Raw genomic sequence first — 15,742 nt, forward strand, 5'->3', positions numbered from 1 at the left:
ATTGTTGGAGAATCATTAGTTCGTTGGACATTCAACTCCCCCAAATCCACTGATAGTGTAAAATTTGATGAGTTTGTGTCATGTACAACATCAACATAATCTGTCTCATTAGAAGCATCCAAAATATTTTCCCAAACTTGGCGGTGATGGACATTATGAACAACTCTCCAATTACGACCTCTAACTAGATCATCCACAAAGAAAACTTGCTTAGCTTGACTGGCAAGAATGTACGGATCATCTTTGTACCATACACCACTAACATTTATGCTAGTGATATTATTTTCAATAATGATTTTTTTCTTTCTCGGATCTGTGTTGAACCACTTACACCGAAATAATACAACTGAATATGCACCACTAAAGGACAAATGCAATATTTCTTGAAGTTCCCCAAAATAGTCAAAACCTTTTGTCCTTGCAACGGACACCCCACTATTTTGAGTATTACGGTCTTTATCTTGACTGTGTACAACAAATCGAACTCCATTCACTATACATGTCGGATATGAATAGACAACGAGATCAGAGCCAGCTCTCGAAACCCTTTGTAAAGATGTGTGCCTCCACAGTATCCAAAGGATGCAATCTAGTATTCTTGCATTTAACACAAGGACAGAAAATTCTTCCGTCACAATCCTTGTGTTTAGACGCAAGTTCCATAAAGACTTGGAGACCTTCCCAGTAAGCTGGATCCTTACAATTTCTCATGGTCACCCAAGTCTTATCGATTGCCATCTACCAAAAAATTTACGTTGACTACATTATAATCAAATTGACTACTGTCACACGAATTTGGTAATTTTGATTGTGTAGTTGAACTAAGGCTAATCTTATGTCATTTTATGAAACTTTTTTTAACTTTTATTTAAATCTATACTTACATTAAATATTATAGTATTTATCAAATCATTTGCTAATTTTTTTTATTACAAGGATTTATTAATTACAAAATTTATCACTTATTCAATTATTAATTATTTATATTCAAAATTTATTATTATTTTTAATAAATATACAAAAAATCTTTTAAATTCAATTACTTAATTGTAGGATTTATTTCACAAATTTTGTTAAATAAATATTAATTTAAATAATTGTCCATTTAAAAAAAAAAACTTGTTACTAGTTTTATAAAAAACTATTAACTTATTATAAATTATTAAAATAACAATATTTTTATTATCTAAAAAATTTACCGAAATTCTTTTATTTAATAAAATATTATATTTTTTTTATTAATCTAATTATTTATTAATATTTTTTATTGTAAGAATTTATTCAATATTAAATTCATTACTTATTCAATTATTAATTATCTATTCTCAACTAATAAAAGTTATTTATTGATTAAAAAAAAAAAAAGTTATTTATAATTATTTAATTATTTATTATTATTTTTTAATAAATATACAAAAAATCTTTTAAATTCAATTACTTAATTGTAGGATTTATTTCACAAATTTTGTTAAATAAATATTAATTTAAATAATTGTCTATTTAAAAAAAAAAACTTGTTATGTTAATAAATACTTTTAGCTAATAAGTCGGCCTTAACTTGATATTTATTAATTGGATAGAGTAAAATTGTTATGTTTTGCATTTGGTTTAATTTAGTTAATATAGTTATGATAGAAAATAAGTAGGTGTGATGATGTTAATTAGTACTGTTAGTTGATAATTTGATGAGACAAGTTAGAAGAGTTATATTGGGCTTTTTTTTTTTTTTTTTTGTATTAAGGTATTGGAAGGTTAGATTAGTATATTATGGAATAGTAGTAAGAGGTAGTGAAGGCTTGGCTTTTAGTTATTGTTTGAAGTGATTGATTCCTCGTTACATATCATTTTGGATACATTGAGAGCTACTTATTATGTGATAGCTAGAATAGGTGGTATATACCAAACCGACATTACACTAGTAGTAGATATTACATTTTTTGTAGATCATTCTAATCAACATTTTTAATATATACAACTAGAAGTTCCTACAATGAAAAAGTTCTAGAAATTCTATTACTATTCAACATATTTCCAAGAAATATTTAAATGTGTACAAATTTTAATACTTTTTTTTGGTACATATTTTTGTAATTCCCATCATATCTCGTAATAGTTTAAATTTGTTTCTTGATAATGTTTTTGTGAGTATGTCTATTAACTGCTCTTCAATGTAATACTTGAGTTACATTTTTTATTTGCTTCAAAGTTCAAAAATCTTTAATAAAGTGATACTTGATGCTATTATATGCTTAGTTTTTAGAAAAAATCTTTATTGATTCAAAAAATAAATAAAAATTATTTATTAAATATTTAATTATTTATTATTATTTTTTAAACAAAATACAAATTTCATTTACTTAAATTACTTAATTTTAACATTAATTTCATTAACTTTTACAAATAATTATTAACTTATAATTTTTCTTTTTAAATACCACTTTAATATTTTTTATAAAAAAATTACTAATTTATTAAAATTTATTAAATAAACCTAATTTTTTTTATTATCTCAAATTTTAATAAAATTTGGGCAGAATAACATTTATATTTTAAACTATACCCAAAAATTTTTAAACCTGATTTATACAATTTTACCAACTTTAAATACATTACAAATTTTTAAATATTACAAATTTTCAAAATAAATCAAAAATTTATTACAATACAAAAAATAACAAAAAAAAAAACAAATACAAACACACTTAAAACAAATAATAATATAAAAAAAAAAAAATAGTGCTTACAAATAATAATCAAACACAACAGCCCACCCATTTTTTTTCTCTATTTCCTAATATTTTCACCCTTCATTTCTATATGATTCAAACAAACTTTTTCTTAAAATCTATATATAATATTTTCGGAATATTATTTAAAAAAAAATCAGATTATATTTCAAGAAAAAAAATTACAATAACTTAAAACAATACATACATTGTCAAAAACACATACATATATTTCAAATACATATATATTTAACCATATATCTAAAATAAATACAAACAATTAAACAAAAAAATTTATCTAAACATATAAATACTTTCCCAACAATAAAATTATATCAGATTATATCAACATATAAAACAATATATACATATTCAAAATGAGGGTATACCTCAAAAATCGCAGCTGTGGTATGCTGATGAAGCTTCAGGCGGAGGAGAGACCGGTGTGGGCTGAGCTGACGCGCGACGTAACTTCAGGCGGTGCTGGGCTGAGTTTTGAAGGGGATGATCAGAGGAGGGAGGCGGTGCTGGGTTTGGCTGAGTTTTGAAGGAAATGGATTGAAATTTGGGGATGAAATGAGGGTTTCTGCTGCATTTTTTTTTTATACAGAATTGTCCCCAACGACATTCCCCCAACGACTATGTCGTTGGTGGCAGACTGACACTGCAACGTGTCAGTCTGCCCCCAACGACATAGTCGTTGGGGCATGTCGTTGGGGACAATTTTGGGGGGAAAATTGCCGCCCAAATTAACGGCTCCTTTTCAAAAACCTCTCCCACATTCCCAACGACAATGTCGTTATTGAATAGTTTTTCAATAACGACATTGTCGTTATTGAAAATATTTTAATTATTTTTTTTTTAAAAAAAAAAAAAAATTGAAAAGCTTTCCCAACGACATTCAAATGTCGTTATTGATACCTTCATTTTTAATGAGGACTTTTAGGCGTTGGTAATAGTGGCGTTGGTATTGACCATAATTCTTGTAGCTATGGTCTTAAACATGCCCCTCGTGCATGGAATGACAGACTTAAACACTGCCTACTTCAGTGGGGATTCACTGCCTCTAAGTCCGATACATCATTGTTTATCTTTGCAGCAGGTCCTAGTCTAATCATTCTTCTAGTATATGTGGATGATATACTAATTACAGGGCCAGACACATCTCTTATCAACAAGCTCATTGATAATTTAAACAAACAGTTTTTACTAAAAGACTTGGGGGAGGTCCATTATTTTCTGGGAGTTGAAATTTTCAAAGATTCTACGGGTATGTATCTATCACAAACTAAGTACATCACTGATCTACTGGTCAAGCTTCACATGGAGGGTGCCAAAAGCTTTCCAAATCCCACGAGTGCTACAGCAAAATTGTCTTTAAATGAAGGTAAACCATTCTCTGATGTCATAGTGTAAAAGAGTATGATTGGGGCCTTGCAGTATCTATCCTTAACTCAACCTGATGTTACTTTCATAGTAAAGAAGCTCAGCCAATTTCTCAAGGCACCTACAACCTGTCATTGGGAGGCCTACAAACATCTTCTACGATATTTCAAAGGTAAAATTTCAGATGGTCTAGTATTTTGACCAACTACTGATATGGCTCTAGAAAGCTATTCTGATGCGGATTGGGAAAGTTGTGTGGATGATAGACGTTCCACAAGTGGATGTGTCATTTTTCTTGGCAAAAATCTTATATTCTGGTTTGTCAAAAAGTAACAGGTTGTTGCTAGGTCCAGTACAGAGAGTGAATTCAGGGCTCTTGCCAACACGGCTGGTGAACTGAAATGGATCACTTCCATACTAACTGAGCTCAAAGTCCAGCTGCCAAAATGTCCCATTATCTGAGTACATAATAAGAGTGTCGCTGCCCTTGCAGGCAATCTAGTTTTTTACGCTCGATCGAAGCATATTGAGATAGATTTACACTTTGTGCGTGATCAGATTTTAGCACATCAGCTAGCTATTCAATTTGCACCATCTATTGACCAGGTTGCAGATATTCTCACCAAGTCAATACTACAAAAGTGGTATTTTGCTTCGGTTTTAAAGTGACACAAAAACTATTTGTGTCGGTTAGGGTAACCGACATAATAACTACAGACGCAAATAGTCATATTTTTTGCTTCAGTTTAGAACAGACGCCAAATGCTTTTTTGCTTCGGTTATGAACTGAAGCAAAAAAAAAAAAGAATTTTTGCTTCGGTTCATAACGGAAGCAAATAGTAGTGCACCGACGCTAATTAGTTTTTTGCTTCGATTATAAACTGAAGTAAAAAAATAATTAAAAAAATTGAACAACCACCACACCACCACCTCCATTTTTATACAAGAAGTCAATTTTTTTTACAACGTCCAACGACAATAATTCCAACTGAATATATCTATTTCAAATCCAAAATCTATTACAATAATATAAATACAAATATATTTTAGAAATTATATCATATTATATATAAATTTTATTGTATAGTATAAACATATATATATATAAAGGAGTTGATATAGATCTGAGGAGGATGGGACCACCGGAGAGAGAAAACCTATAAAAAAATGAGAGACGGAGACCGACATGAGAGAGAAGCAGTCTGTGAGAACAAAGAAAGATCAAAAAGAAAGAGAGAGAGTTACCTGCAATAATCTATTGACTAATCACTTTCCATTTGTTTATATATAGAACTGAGCACAACAAGAACCGTTAGCAAAGAAATGATAGTAATCTAATGAAGTAAAATGTCTCATAAATCAAAATAAGCTTAATTAAGAGAAAATAATCCAATTACCCAAATAAAGTGGGGCGGAATCCTGGGTTGTCTGGATTCACCAACCCAGTAAAACCAACTTCTTTTCCTCTAAACATTGCTTAACCCTAAAAAACAAAATTGTAACCATACAAAATTGACAAAAAGATAAAATAAATAAATAAATAAGAAATTTAGAACTCAAAAATACAGTAACGCCATAAAACACACTCTTTTAGTCTTATTAGACATGTTTATAAATTGAATTGAGGCAAAATTTTGTATTTTCAAAATCAGAAATGGGTTGTGTAGCTTAATCAAATTAGATTAATTACCAGTATCGTAAAGTTGTTGCCAAGAACAATGCAAGTAGGAAAAGACCTATCAACAGTTTAAGCAGCAACAGTCAAAATTGTTGCAACCATCTTGTTAGTAACTTTCTTGAGTTTTGCTTTCAATGAAAGCACCAAAATATTGACTCATAAATCTAGACTAGACTTTTAACCCACACCCGCTCGCTGGGATGATGCAATGAAAAAGTAGTTAAGTATTTTAAGAGAGAGACAACAAAATTATAGTAGTTCACTTCCTGTATCGCGACAGTAATGGAGCTTCATTTACTTCGAGAATTTATTTATCACGAGATGGTAATTACAGAAAAAGACTAAGTGTCAGAAGCTCCAATTTCTAGAGAGAGAAACTAGAGAGAAAAGCTTTGACCTTGTGGGTATTGTTCTGGATGTGAAAAATAGGGGGAAAATACAAATAAGATATTTTTTACCGTTGATGATGATCTAACGGTGAAAATTAACTTTTGGTGGTGATGGCCATTTTTTGGAGCCCGACCCAAAGCTTATTTTTGTAACTCCCATGTGGATGAAAATTGATGATGATAGCTTCAGAATTACGACTGGAGTGTGAGATGTGAGCTGATGGAGCATTAAATTATCTTAGAAATGCAAGCTCAATTGCATCAATCGAATCAAAATTGAGTAAGCTATGGTTGTTTTACTGAAGGTAGTGCATGATCCAGCGCGCAGGTTGACATCCCAACGCCCAAGTTGACATATGATGTCAACTTGGACACTGAGTAAGTGTAAAAACTTCTAAGGGGTGTACTTTAAGGTTCCTAAGTGATATTTTGATATCATTTAGTCAGTTTTTGTATTATGGCGAAGCTCGTCACCAGATCTCGGAGATGTTGTTCTGTGGAAATGAGAGACTTGAAACTTTTCATTTTTGAGTGAGCTAGAAATGAGAAATGCAAAGTTGTGAATTTGACTTCTCTGACTTCATTGATATTTTTTATTATGAAAAACAAGACAGACGGTCAACACGGTATCAAAATCAAATAAGCAGAACCCAGCGCACCAGGCCTTTTGTAAACTTGGGTGCTAGGTACTTACTCCCAAGCTCTTGGGATTTCATTTTTGATACTTCTAAGGCTTCTCAACTTAAGGACGAGGCTTCTCAACTTAAGGATGAGGTCTCCTACCCGTTTTTGACCATTTCAGATTTAATGGTCGCATCAAATTTAGAATTTGAGCAATTGAAGGCAGATCCCAGGTTGATTGTCAACCTAGGCGCTAAGCTTGTACCAGGTTAACCTGGGCTAGGGCCCTGTTTCCAAGGGCTTGAGTTTGTGGTTTTCTCCTCGAGTTTTCTTGAATCTTCATTATTTCTAATGAAAGAAAAAATGACTAGAACACTTTTTTATGAACTTGATCGAAAACAGTCCAGGTTGACGATATATCAACTTGGGCACTAGGCCCAGCCCCAGGTGTCAACCTGAGGACTGGATCCCAATTTTGCCCCTTCAAAAATTCTATTTGGTCGCCAGAAATAGTTGAATCTTAATATTTTTTAAGACAAATAAGATGCTCAAAAGTGTTCTAAAAAAACTCCATTTAAAATGGCCCATGTTGACTAAATGTCAACATGGGCACAAGGCCAGCCCCAGACCTGGGCACTGGGCCCTATTTTTCGCACCTAGAAAGTATTTTTTTTCTTCTTTGAAAGGACATGATACCTTGTTTTTGATGAAGACAAAGAAGATGAAAAAGTTGGATCTCCGATTTGATACTTGGAAGGCGCCCAAATTGACAAATTATCAACCTGGGTGTTGGGTGCTCGGGGCCCGGGACCCCGCGTGCTCAAAAATGAACTTCTTTCGATTCTAATTTTGATGCCTCAAGTATGTCCGCGGTATGTCTATTTGATGTCCCAATGCATATTTTGACTCTTTTTCACTAAGAAGGTCCCAAAAACCAAAACCCTAGTTGGATATGTCAACTTAGGCACCGGGTGAAACCCTGGGTGCTCAGGTTGGCTTCTGGGTTGCAGGTTCGTGTAATTTTAGCTCTCGAAGCTTAAATTAGGTTGTTCCATGTCTTCATGGTATAGAATACTGAAAGATGGTGAGTTAGATTCAAGTTATTAAAGTCTGAACTTCCATCCCAGAAATCCCGAAGTCAACTTGGGCACAAGGCTAGGGTCCCCTCCATGTCGACTGTTATGACTCGGGTCTACTCAACTTTGTGACATCATCCTTCATGTCACGTGTCAACTATTGATGTCTACATCACCAGGAAAAGTTTCTGGGTTAACAAAGTCATTGTGATAATACAAATTTGTTGTTGAGCTAATTTTCAGCATCAACAGCTGTTACATTGAGTATTGTAATGATGATTATATACAACAGTTTATTGAAAAATCTTGTTTTTGCCAAAGCCAATAAATTTTTTCACAATAACAATAAAAAAACACAACTATAACAGCCTGTAGCAGCAAAATGTAATTCTATCACTGCAGAACACAGATTTGCATAAACAAACCAGAACCGGAAATTAGAAAACCAGCAGAAAATAAAATTACTTGACACAAGGGAATTGTACGTGGTATCGGTGTCCTTTCGAACACTCCTAGTCCACGGGGCCACGCTTAGAGAAAGAAATCAATTAGTAAAGTCTCAAATAATTACAAAGATAATTGACTTAAATAAAAGACTCCCTCTAAATCTTTGTCGCAATCCTTTGTAATACACTTCACGAATCTAATTTCTCAAACATCGAACTCCCTTTGTCTTTGATGTGTGAATGCTTACTTCCTCTGGAAGTAAGGCTTGAACAAGTCTTCTCTCGAAGACATTTTTCTTATTCAAACAAGTTGTTCTAACCGACCCTAAGACCAGTATAAGAATAAAAATATAAACACTAAAACCTAGATGAACAACTAGGTTCTCACAAAAAGAACTCTCTCTTTACAAAAGAAAAAATATGCAAAAAAAAAATAAAAGCTACAAGAGTTGAACCGATTGGTTGCTCTCTAGGTTCTATTTATAGAACATAACAACCCTAGAGACAGCCAGAAAATCGATTCCACAGCTGTACAAACTTTCCTAAAAAAAATCCTGATTTGCAGCATCAAAATCAAGTTTCTGCAGCAACAAACCAGACCAGAAATAAAACTTGCCAAATAAGTGCTCGATCGTGAACATGGACTTCATACCTGTCAAAAATAGTGTAATTGATCTGATCTTATCAAGACACAATCAAACACAATAAAGAAAAAGAGCAATGCTCAAAGCTTCTAAATAAAACCGACTTTTCATAAGAGAATTTCTTCTCTTACAAGAAGTGCTCGATCATGAACATGGACTTCATACCTGTCAAAAATAGTGTAATTGATCTGATCTTATCAAGACACAATCAAACACAATAAAGAAAAAGAGCAATGCTCAAAGCTTCTAAATAAAACCGACTTTTCATAAGAGAATTTCTTCTCTTACAAGAAGTTTCCAAAATAAAAAATGGACAGTTGAAAAATAATTATTTCCTTTGAGAAAAAAGAGCAATAAAGACACTATATCAAGGAGACCAAATCAGTTTAATTGCACAAAAAAATCACACAATAAATAAATAAAATAGTTTGACACTTAAATTGCCAAAAAGACTTTACAATTACATTAAGTATTGTAATGATGATTATATACAAAAACCAATGTAATCCTTATTACAAGTGCACTCCATTACAAAAGTAATATGATATGTTAATTTAAAAAAAAAATAATAAAAAAAAGTCAAAAGTATTAAGTATAACCTATTATTACAATATCTTAGTCAATTTTCGTACCCAAAATCACATGTTTGTATTTTTTTTTTTCAAATTTCTTTTCATAATGGTATTAATTATAGTTACAATATCATCACTATAAATTTTTAAAAACTTCTGAATAGTTTACAATACGGAAAATAAAGTTTTTAGTATTCTAATTTACCACGCATATTCAAAAAACTTCAAACATAATTTTCGACACTGTAAACTATTCGAAAAAATTTAAAATTTTACAAGCAAGATGTTGTAAATATAACGAACATCGACATGAAAAAAAAAAATATTCTCACATGTATTTCGGGTACAAAAATTGACTAAGACCTTATAATAGGATATTGATGGTATCAGTCCCTCAAAATCTATTTTACTCTTTCTTTTGAATATTTTATGATGATAAAAATAGAAACAATATGTATATTATGGCTAGTACAGTTTTTATTTCATTACATTCTCACACTAAACCAAACACAATAATTCCAATTCCAACGTTCATTACAACAACAAACTAAAATTTATAATCAATTTCAATTATAATTTTTATTCCTTTACATTACCATTATCATTCCATTATACAAGGGAATTTTTAAAAATACTCTTTTTTATGTTTTTAATCAGTTTGGTAACACTTTTTTTAATCAGTTTTCTGTTTTTAAAATTAGAAAAGTGAAAATATTTTCAAAAACATGTTCTATAAAACCGTTTTTACTTTTCAATTTTTTAATTGAAAATTAAAATTTTAAAAATAAAAAAACTTAGAGCGTGTTTGGTATTGTTTTCTGTTTTTTGTTTTCAAAAAATTGTTTTTAAAAATGAGAACAAAAAATAGTTTTTGAAGTTTTTAAAAACAAGTCATGTTTGGTTAGTGTTTTTTAAAAATAATATTGACTAAAAGTGAATTGGTTTTTAAAACAGAAAACAACATTTTGTTGTTTTCAAAATTCTTGTTTTTTATAACTTTGTTTTCTGAAAACTGTTTTCAAAAAACAAGGCCAAACAAGCCAAATTGTTTTCAAAAAACAATTTTCTGTTTCTAAAAACAAAAAACAGTTTTTTAGTTATGATGCCAAACATGCACTTACTTTTATTATTTTTTAAAATAATTTTTTTAATCAATGTTTTAGACTCCGACTCAGACCCAAACTCGGCCCTGACCTTGGTGCCAAACCTAGCACCCGATCCGGACCTGGACCTGGCCCCGAACCCAGACCCGACTTAAATAAATCAAATGATAAAATAAAAAGTCAACTTTACAAAACACACTTTTGTTTTTTGTTTTTAAAATTGAAAAACAAAAGTGGTTATAGAACGTATTTTGTTTTTCAAAAACAAAATTTTAAAAACAAAAATTTTACTTTATTTTTTGTGATTAAAAATTAAAAAACACAATTATTACCAAACGGTACCCAAATTTTACAGCCTTAACTTTTTAATCACAACAATACTCTTTTAAAGTTTTAAAATTATAAAGATACATTTTATTCAGCAAAGAATTAAAAAAATAACGAGAAATCAACTCTAAGACAACTATAAATCAACTATAAAACAATAAAAAAATAATCATAACAATTATAATACAATCATAAATAAACTATAAAATAATAAAAAAAATTATTATTTTTATTGAAAATATATTTTTGTAGATAAAAATATCTTTTTTTTTAAAACAGTGAATAAAAAAAATCAAAAAATAAAAATAGAACTTTTTCAGTGATTTTGAAAAATTAGTTAATAACAGTTACATCATTAGATTTCTTTATTCTATCGTGGCGGTAACTGATTGGGCATTGTGTCTTGAGCAGAAAAAAAGTTACAGAAGACCTTTGACCTGTTTCAACTAAGTCATTTTGTTTTGATTTCTAAACCTTTCTTTCTCCTATTAATTTTACAAAAATAGTAATTCAATTCAACAGATTGAAATTGACATTGGTACAGAATCGCCACAAAAATGGCTGGATTGGAAGAATTGAGAAAGAAGCTGACACCATTGTTCGATTCCGAAAAGGGTTTCTCTTCATCCTCAACCTTCGACCCTTCCGATTCTTACACGGTGAAATTTTCACTCTCAATTTTCGAATTTCTCTCTCGTAATCTAATATCTCCTCTTGCTTCGTAGTGAATTTTCGTTTTTGTTGTTTTTGAATTGGGTGAAGCTGTCGGACGGTGGAACAGTCAACTTATTGAGCCAATCGTATGGTGTTTACAACATCAATGAGCTCGGGTTGCAGAAATGCACAGCTTCGGCTGCTATGGTGGACGCGACCTTCGAGAGTGAGAAGACTTATCGATGTGCCTCGCATGAGATGAGGGTATTCGGAGCGATAGGGAATGGCGCCAGTAGTGTTGTTCAGAGAGCTATTCATATTCCGACTCATCGAATTTTAGCTCTAAAGAAGATCAATATTTTTGAGAAGGTATAATTTACCGTTTTCTTCTTTTCCTCTTTTCTTTTTGGTTGGAAATTAACATTAATGTGATTTCAGCCCTAAAGAAGATAAATATTTTTCTAATTTTTGAAAAAGTTTTGCTTTTTCTTTAAAATTTTTTTTAATTTATTTATTTTTGTTGATTTTGATACTTAATTAGGAAAAAAGACAACAGCTTTTGACAGAAATAAGGACACTGTGTGAGGCACCTTGTTATGAAGGTCTTGTGGAATTTCATGGTGCGTTTTATACGCCAGACTCTGGTCAAATTAGCATAGCTTTGGAATATATGGATGGAGGGTCTTTGGCTGATATCCTAAAGCTGAGAAAGAAAATACCCGAACCCGTTCTTTCCTCTATGTTTCAAAAACTTCTACATGTATGTAAAAGAATCTTCCTATAAAGTTTTTCAATGTATTGGTATTGGTTTGTTTGTCCTTTAAAAGAAATATATGCTCATTTTCCTTTTATAGGGATTGAGCTACTTACATGGAGTTAGGCATCTAGTTCACAGAGATATAAAGCCTGCGAATTTGCTTGTGAATCTTAAAGGAGAGCCAAAAATAACTGATTTTGGAATTAGTGCTGGTTTAGAGAATTCAGTGGCAATGGTAAGTGATTTTGTTAATATTGACATTTTTTGGTGAATTATTTTGAGATAGAGGTTTATTTGGGAATGCTGGTTTTCTCTAAATCATTGATCATATTATGTGTTTATATTGTTTTTTTGCAGTGTGCCACTTTTGTTGGGACCGTTACGTACATGTCGCCAGAGCGGATTAGAAATGACAACTATTCTTACCCAGCTGATATTTGGAGCCTTGGTCTTGCTCTGTTTGAATGTGGAACTGGAGAATTCCCATATACAGCTACTGAAGGACCTGTTAACCTTATGTTGCAGGTGACAACCTAAGATCCGTTGCAAACTTACTGTTAACAATAACTCCCCCTTTATTTTTGCTCCTTGAGGCTTGAACTCAATTGATATTGATATCTAGTTCTTTTAAATAATGGTATAATCAAAGGTGGATAAAATATGATTTGAAAAATTTATTTTGTTAGCTTTCTTATAATTATTTGTTTGTGTATTAACAACATTAAAGAAAAGCAAATAATTTGTAGAAACAGAGAGGTGTGATTTAGGGATACATATAGCTGTTAAAGTCTTAAAAAGTGTTTTTATAAATGTCGAAGGCTCATAATTATGCTTGGGTGATATGGCAGATATTGGAGGATCCTTCTCCCTCACCTTCTAAACACAATTTTTCACCAGAGTTCTGCTCATTTATCGAAGCCTGTTTACAGAAAGATGCAGATGCTAGGCCAACAGCTGAGCAGGTGAGCAAATATAAGTTTTCTCCGTTGGAAACTTTTAACTTTGCTGTTTTACTTTTATCTGGTAGTGGTACTACTATGATATATTTAGATAGGGAAAAGAAGTTCTAATCAAACCAAATATGTTCATGTAAAACTAACACGTCTATGAAAGACACAATTATTGTTTAACTAGTATTTATTTAAAATTGCAGCTACTCTCACACCCATTCATCATCAAGTACAAAGACACCCAAGTAGACTTGGCAGAATTTGTAAAAAGCATGTTTGATCCAACACAAAAGATGAAGGACTTGGCAGATGTAAGAACAGCATGCAGCACACTTTTAACCACTTAATATTACTGAGAGCATGAGATAACTTGTATTTACTAAGCTCAGAAAATGTTAATCTAACTTGTTCTTTGTTTGAGCAGATGCTGACAATACATTATTATCAACTCTTTGATGGACCCGATGACCTCTGGCAACATTCAAAGACTTTATTCAACGACGACTCAATTTTCAGGTACTGAACAGTGCAATGATAACTTTCCTATGCTTTTCATGAATGAAATTGTATTTGCGAGTTTTGTCAATGTCAAGAGAGGATTCTGTATAAGTTAATAACATGGCTTTCCTATGTCAAGTCCAATTCACTCCAATGAGGTTCTTGTCTTTAAAATACATGTTCTTGTAAAACTAATGACAAGTAAAATATTTCATTTTAAATTTCTGAAAGCATATTATTTTCACTTTTTATAAGCTTTATGATTAATATCTTCTTGAACATATCTCTTTTTTAGTTTCTCCGGAAAGCAATCAGTTGGTGGAAATGAAATCTTTGCGACTCTATCAAGCATAAGAAGTACATTAGCCGGTGACTGGCCTTCTGAAAGACTTGTACATGTTGTGGAAAAACTTCAATGTCGTGCTCATGGTCAAGATGGAGTTGCAATAAGAGTATCAGGAACCTTCATTATTGGGAATCAGTTCCTTATATGTGGAGATGGCTTACAACCAGAAGGGTTGCCCAACTTTAAAGATCTATCTATCGATCTTTCTAGTAGGAGAATGGGCACATTTCGTGAGCAGTTCATTATGGAACCAAGTAGTGTTATCGGCCGCTACTTCATATCAAAACAGGAGCTATATATTATGCAGTGAAAGGCTGAAATAGATTATGATGAATCTTAACTAACTAAACAAACTTCGCTTGGTGCATTTGCCTAATTCTCTTCATTTCAAAGTCTCACAATCACAAAACACCAGGTTTTGATTTTTTTTCTCTTCTTTATTTTTTCTTTGCCAACTCTCTTACTTTATTTGTAATTCCTTTCATTTATCTTATTTTATTTTTTCATAATGTGAGTTTCTTCCTCTTCAGGAAATACCAACCGGACAGGCAATTTGTTTCAGCCAATCAGTGATATTTGTACATAACCACTCGCCAATTTACTCAGTACGCACCTCTCAAGTTGTAAACGTGTTGAGAACATGATATTTATTCCTTTTTGGCTAAAAGAATGTAATCATAATTTATAACCAATTGACTAGTAATCCTAAATGTGCCACAACTTGAAATGTTACACTTTTAGAGCTCGTTTAGGACGCCGTATTAAATTATATTGTATTATATTATATTGAATTGTATTTTATACAATATTTTTATAAAAAATTGTTGAGATTAAACTCACTTAATCTATATCAAGTCAGTAGTTTCATCATGACACTCACTAATTGAAACAGTTTAAGTTGTTAGTTATAACAGTTGGCTTTGACACCAATTTGAATAGAACTTCACCAATACCTATATATAGGGTATGTCTCAACTCTCTCAGCAATCTTTAATGCTCATACTTCAAATTTCAGAGCCAAATTTAGGGAGAGATTGTCTATGATCATTGTGTGCGTGTGTGAAGGGATGTAATGGGAGTATCACTTTTGAAGTAATTCCCCTCACTGTGAGATATATTTTGTAATTGTTCACTGTGTTGATTTGTATTCTTGGACATATTCAAATTCAATTATGTACTACTGACTATTCTTATTAATAAAGATTCATGATTCATTCATTTTTGAGCTAAGTTTTATTCTTGTCCAGTTTTTAATTAAGTTTAGTTTAATTATTGTTATTAGTTTTAGTTCCATTATGTGTTCTTGAACACTGTTATTGTTGTAATAGCGTGGTTTTGAGGGTGATCTTTCACCACAAATGGTATCAAGGCTCAGGATTTAGAGTTCAAGAATCACACTCAACTAATCAAGATTCATCTTCAACATTTTAAGAATTAAACTCGAACTTTTCAAAGCTAAATTCAAGCAATCAAGAATCTGGTTTGAATGGCTACAGCAAGATCTGAGGTGAACAAGTTCACAAGTTCCAATGATTAAAGCCTATGGAGAATTAAAATGAATGCACTTCT

General features: G+C 31.5%; 1 protein-coding gene across 2 annotated transcripts; it reads left to right on the top strand.

Annotated features, from left to right (window-relative positions):
• The first annotated feature begins 11,363 nt into the window (after positions 1 to 11,363).
• LOC115701387 (mitogen-activated protein kinase kinase 3) lies at positions 11,364 to 15,012 on the top strand. 2 transcript variants are annotated; one of them, XR_009684135.1, is made up of 10 exons: positions 11,364 to 11,627; positions 11,731 to 11,991; positions 12,164 to 12,382; positions 12,477 to 12,614; positions 12,737 to 12,904; positions 13,228 to 13,341; positions 13,533 to 13,640; positions 13,754 to 13,845; positions 14,123 to 14,588; positions 14,704 to 15,012. XR_009684135.1 is itself a non-coding variant. In XM_061102872.1 (9 exons), exons 1-9 carry the CDS (start codon positions 11,526 to 11,528, stop codon positions 14,481 to 14,483), a joined length of 1,563 nt encoding a protein of 520 aa, XP_060958855.1. In that variant the 5' UTR covers positions 11,407 to 11,525; the 3' UTR covers positions 14,484 to 14,589. The 2 variants fall into 2 exon arrangements, 1 of the variants encoding a protein (XP_060958855.1); XM_061102872.1 differs by lacking the exon at positions 14,704 to 15,012 and having other exon boundaries at positions 11,407 to 11,627; positions 14,123 to 14,589.
• The last annotated feature ends 730 nt before the right edge of the window (positions 15,013 to 15,742 follow it).

This window comes from Cannabis sativa, chromosome 8 (assembly GCF_029168945.1).
Source record: "Cannabis sativa cultivar Pink pepper isolate KNU-18-1 chromosome 8, ASM2916894v1, whole genome shotgun sequence".
NCBI lineage: Eukaryota > Viridiplantae > Streptophyta > Magnoliopsida > Rosales > Cannabaceae > Cannabis > Cannabis sativa.

Excerpts from the sequence above, each read along its gene's own strand:
- LOC115701387 (XM_061102872.1), top strand. The coding sequence starts at position 11,526 with ATGGCTGGATTGGAAGAATTGAGAAAGAAGCTGACACCATTGTTCGAT. Across the intron at positions 12,905-13,227 it reads CTGTTAACCTTATGTTGCAG|ATATTGGAGGATCCTTCTCC; the intron begins GTGACAACCTAA and ends GTGATATGGCAG. Across the intron at positions 13,641-13,753 it reads AGATGAAGGACTTGGCAGAT|ATGCTGACAATACATTATTA; the intron begins GTAAGAACAGCA and ends TTGTTTGAGCAG.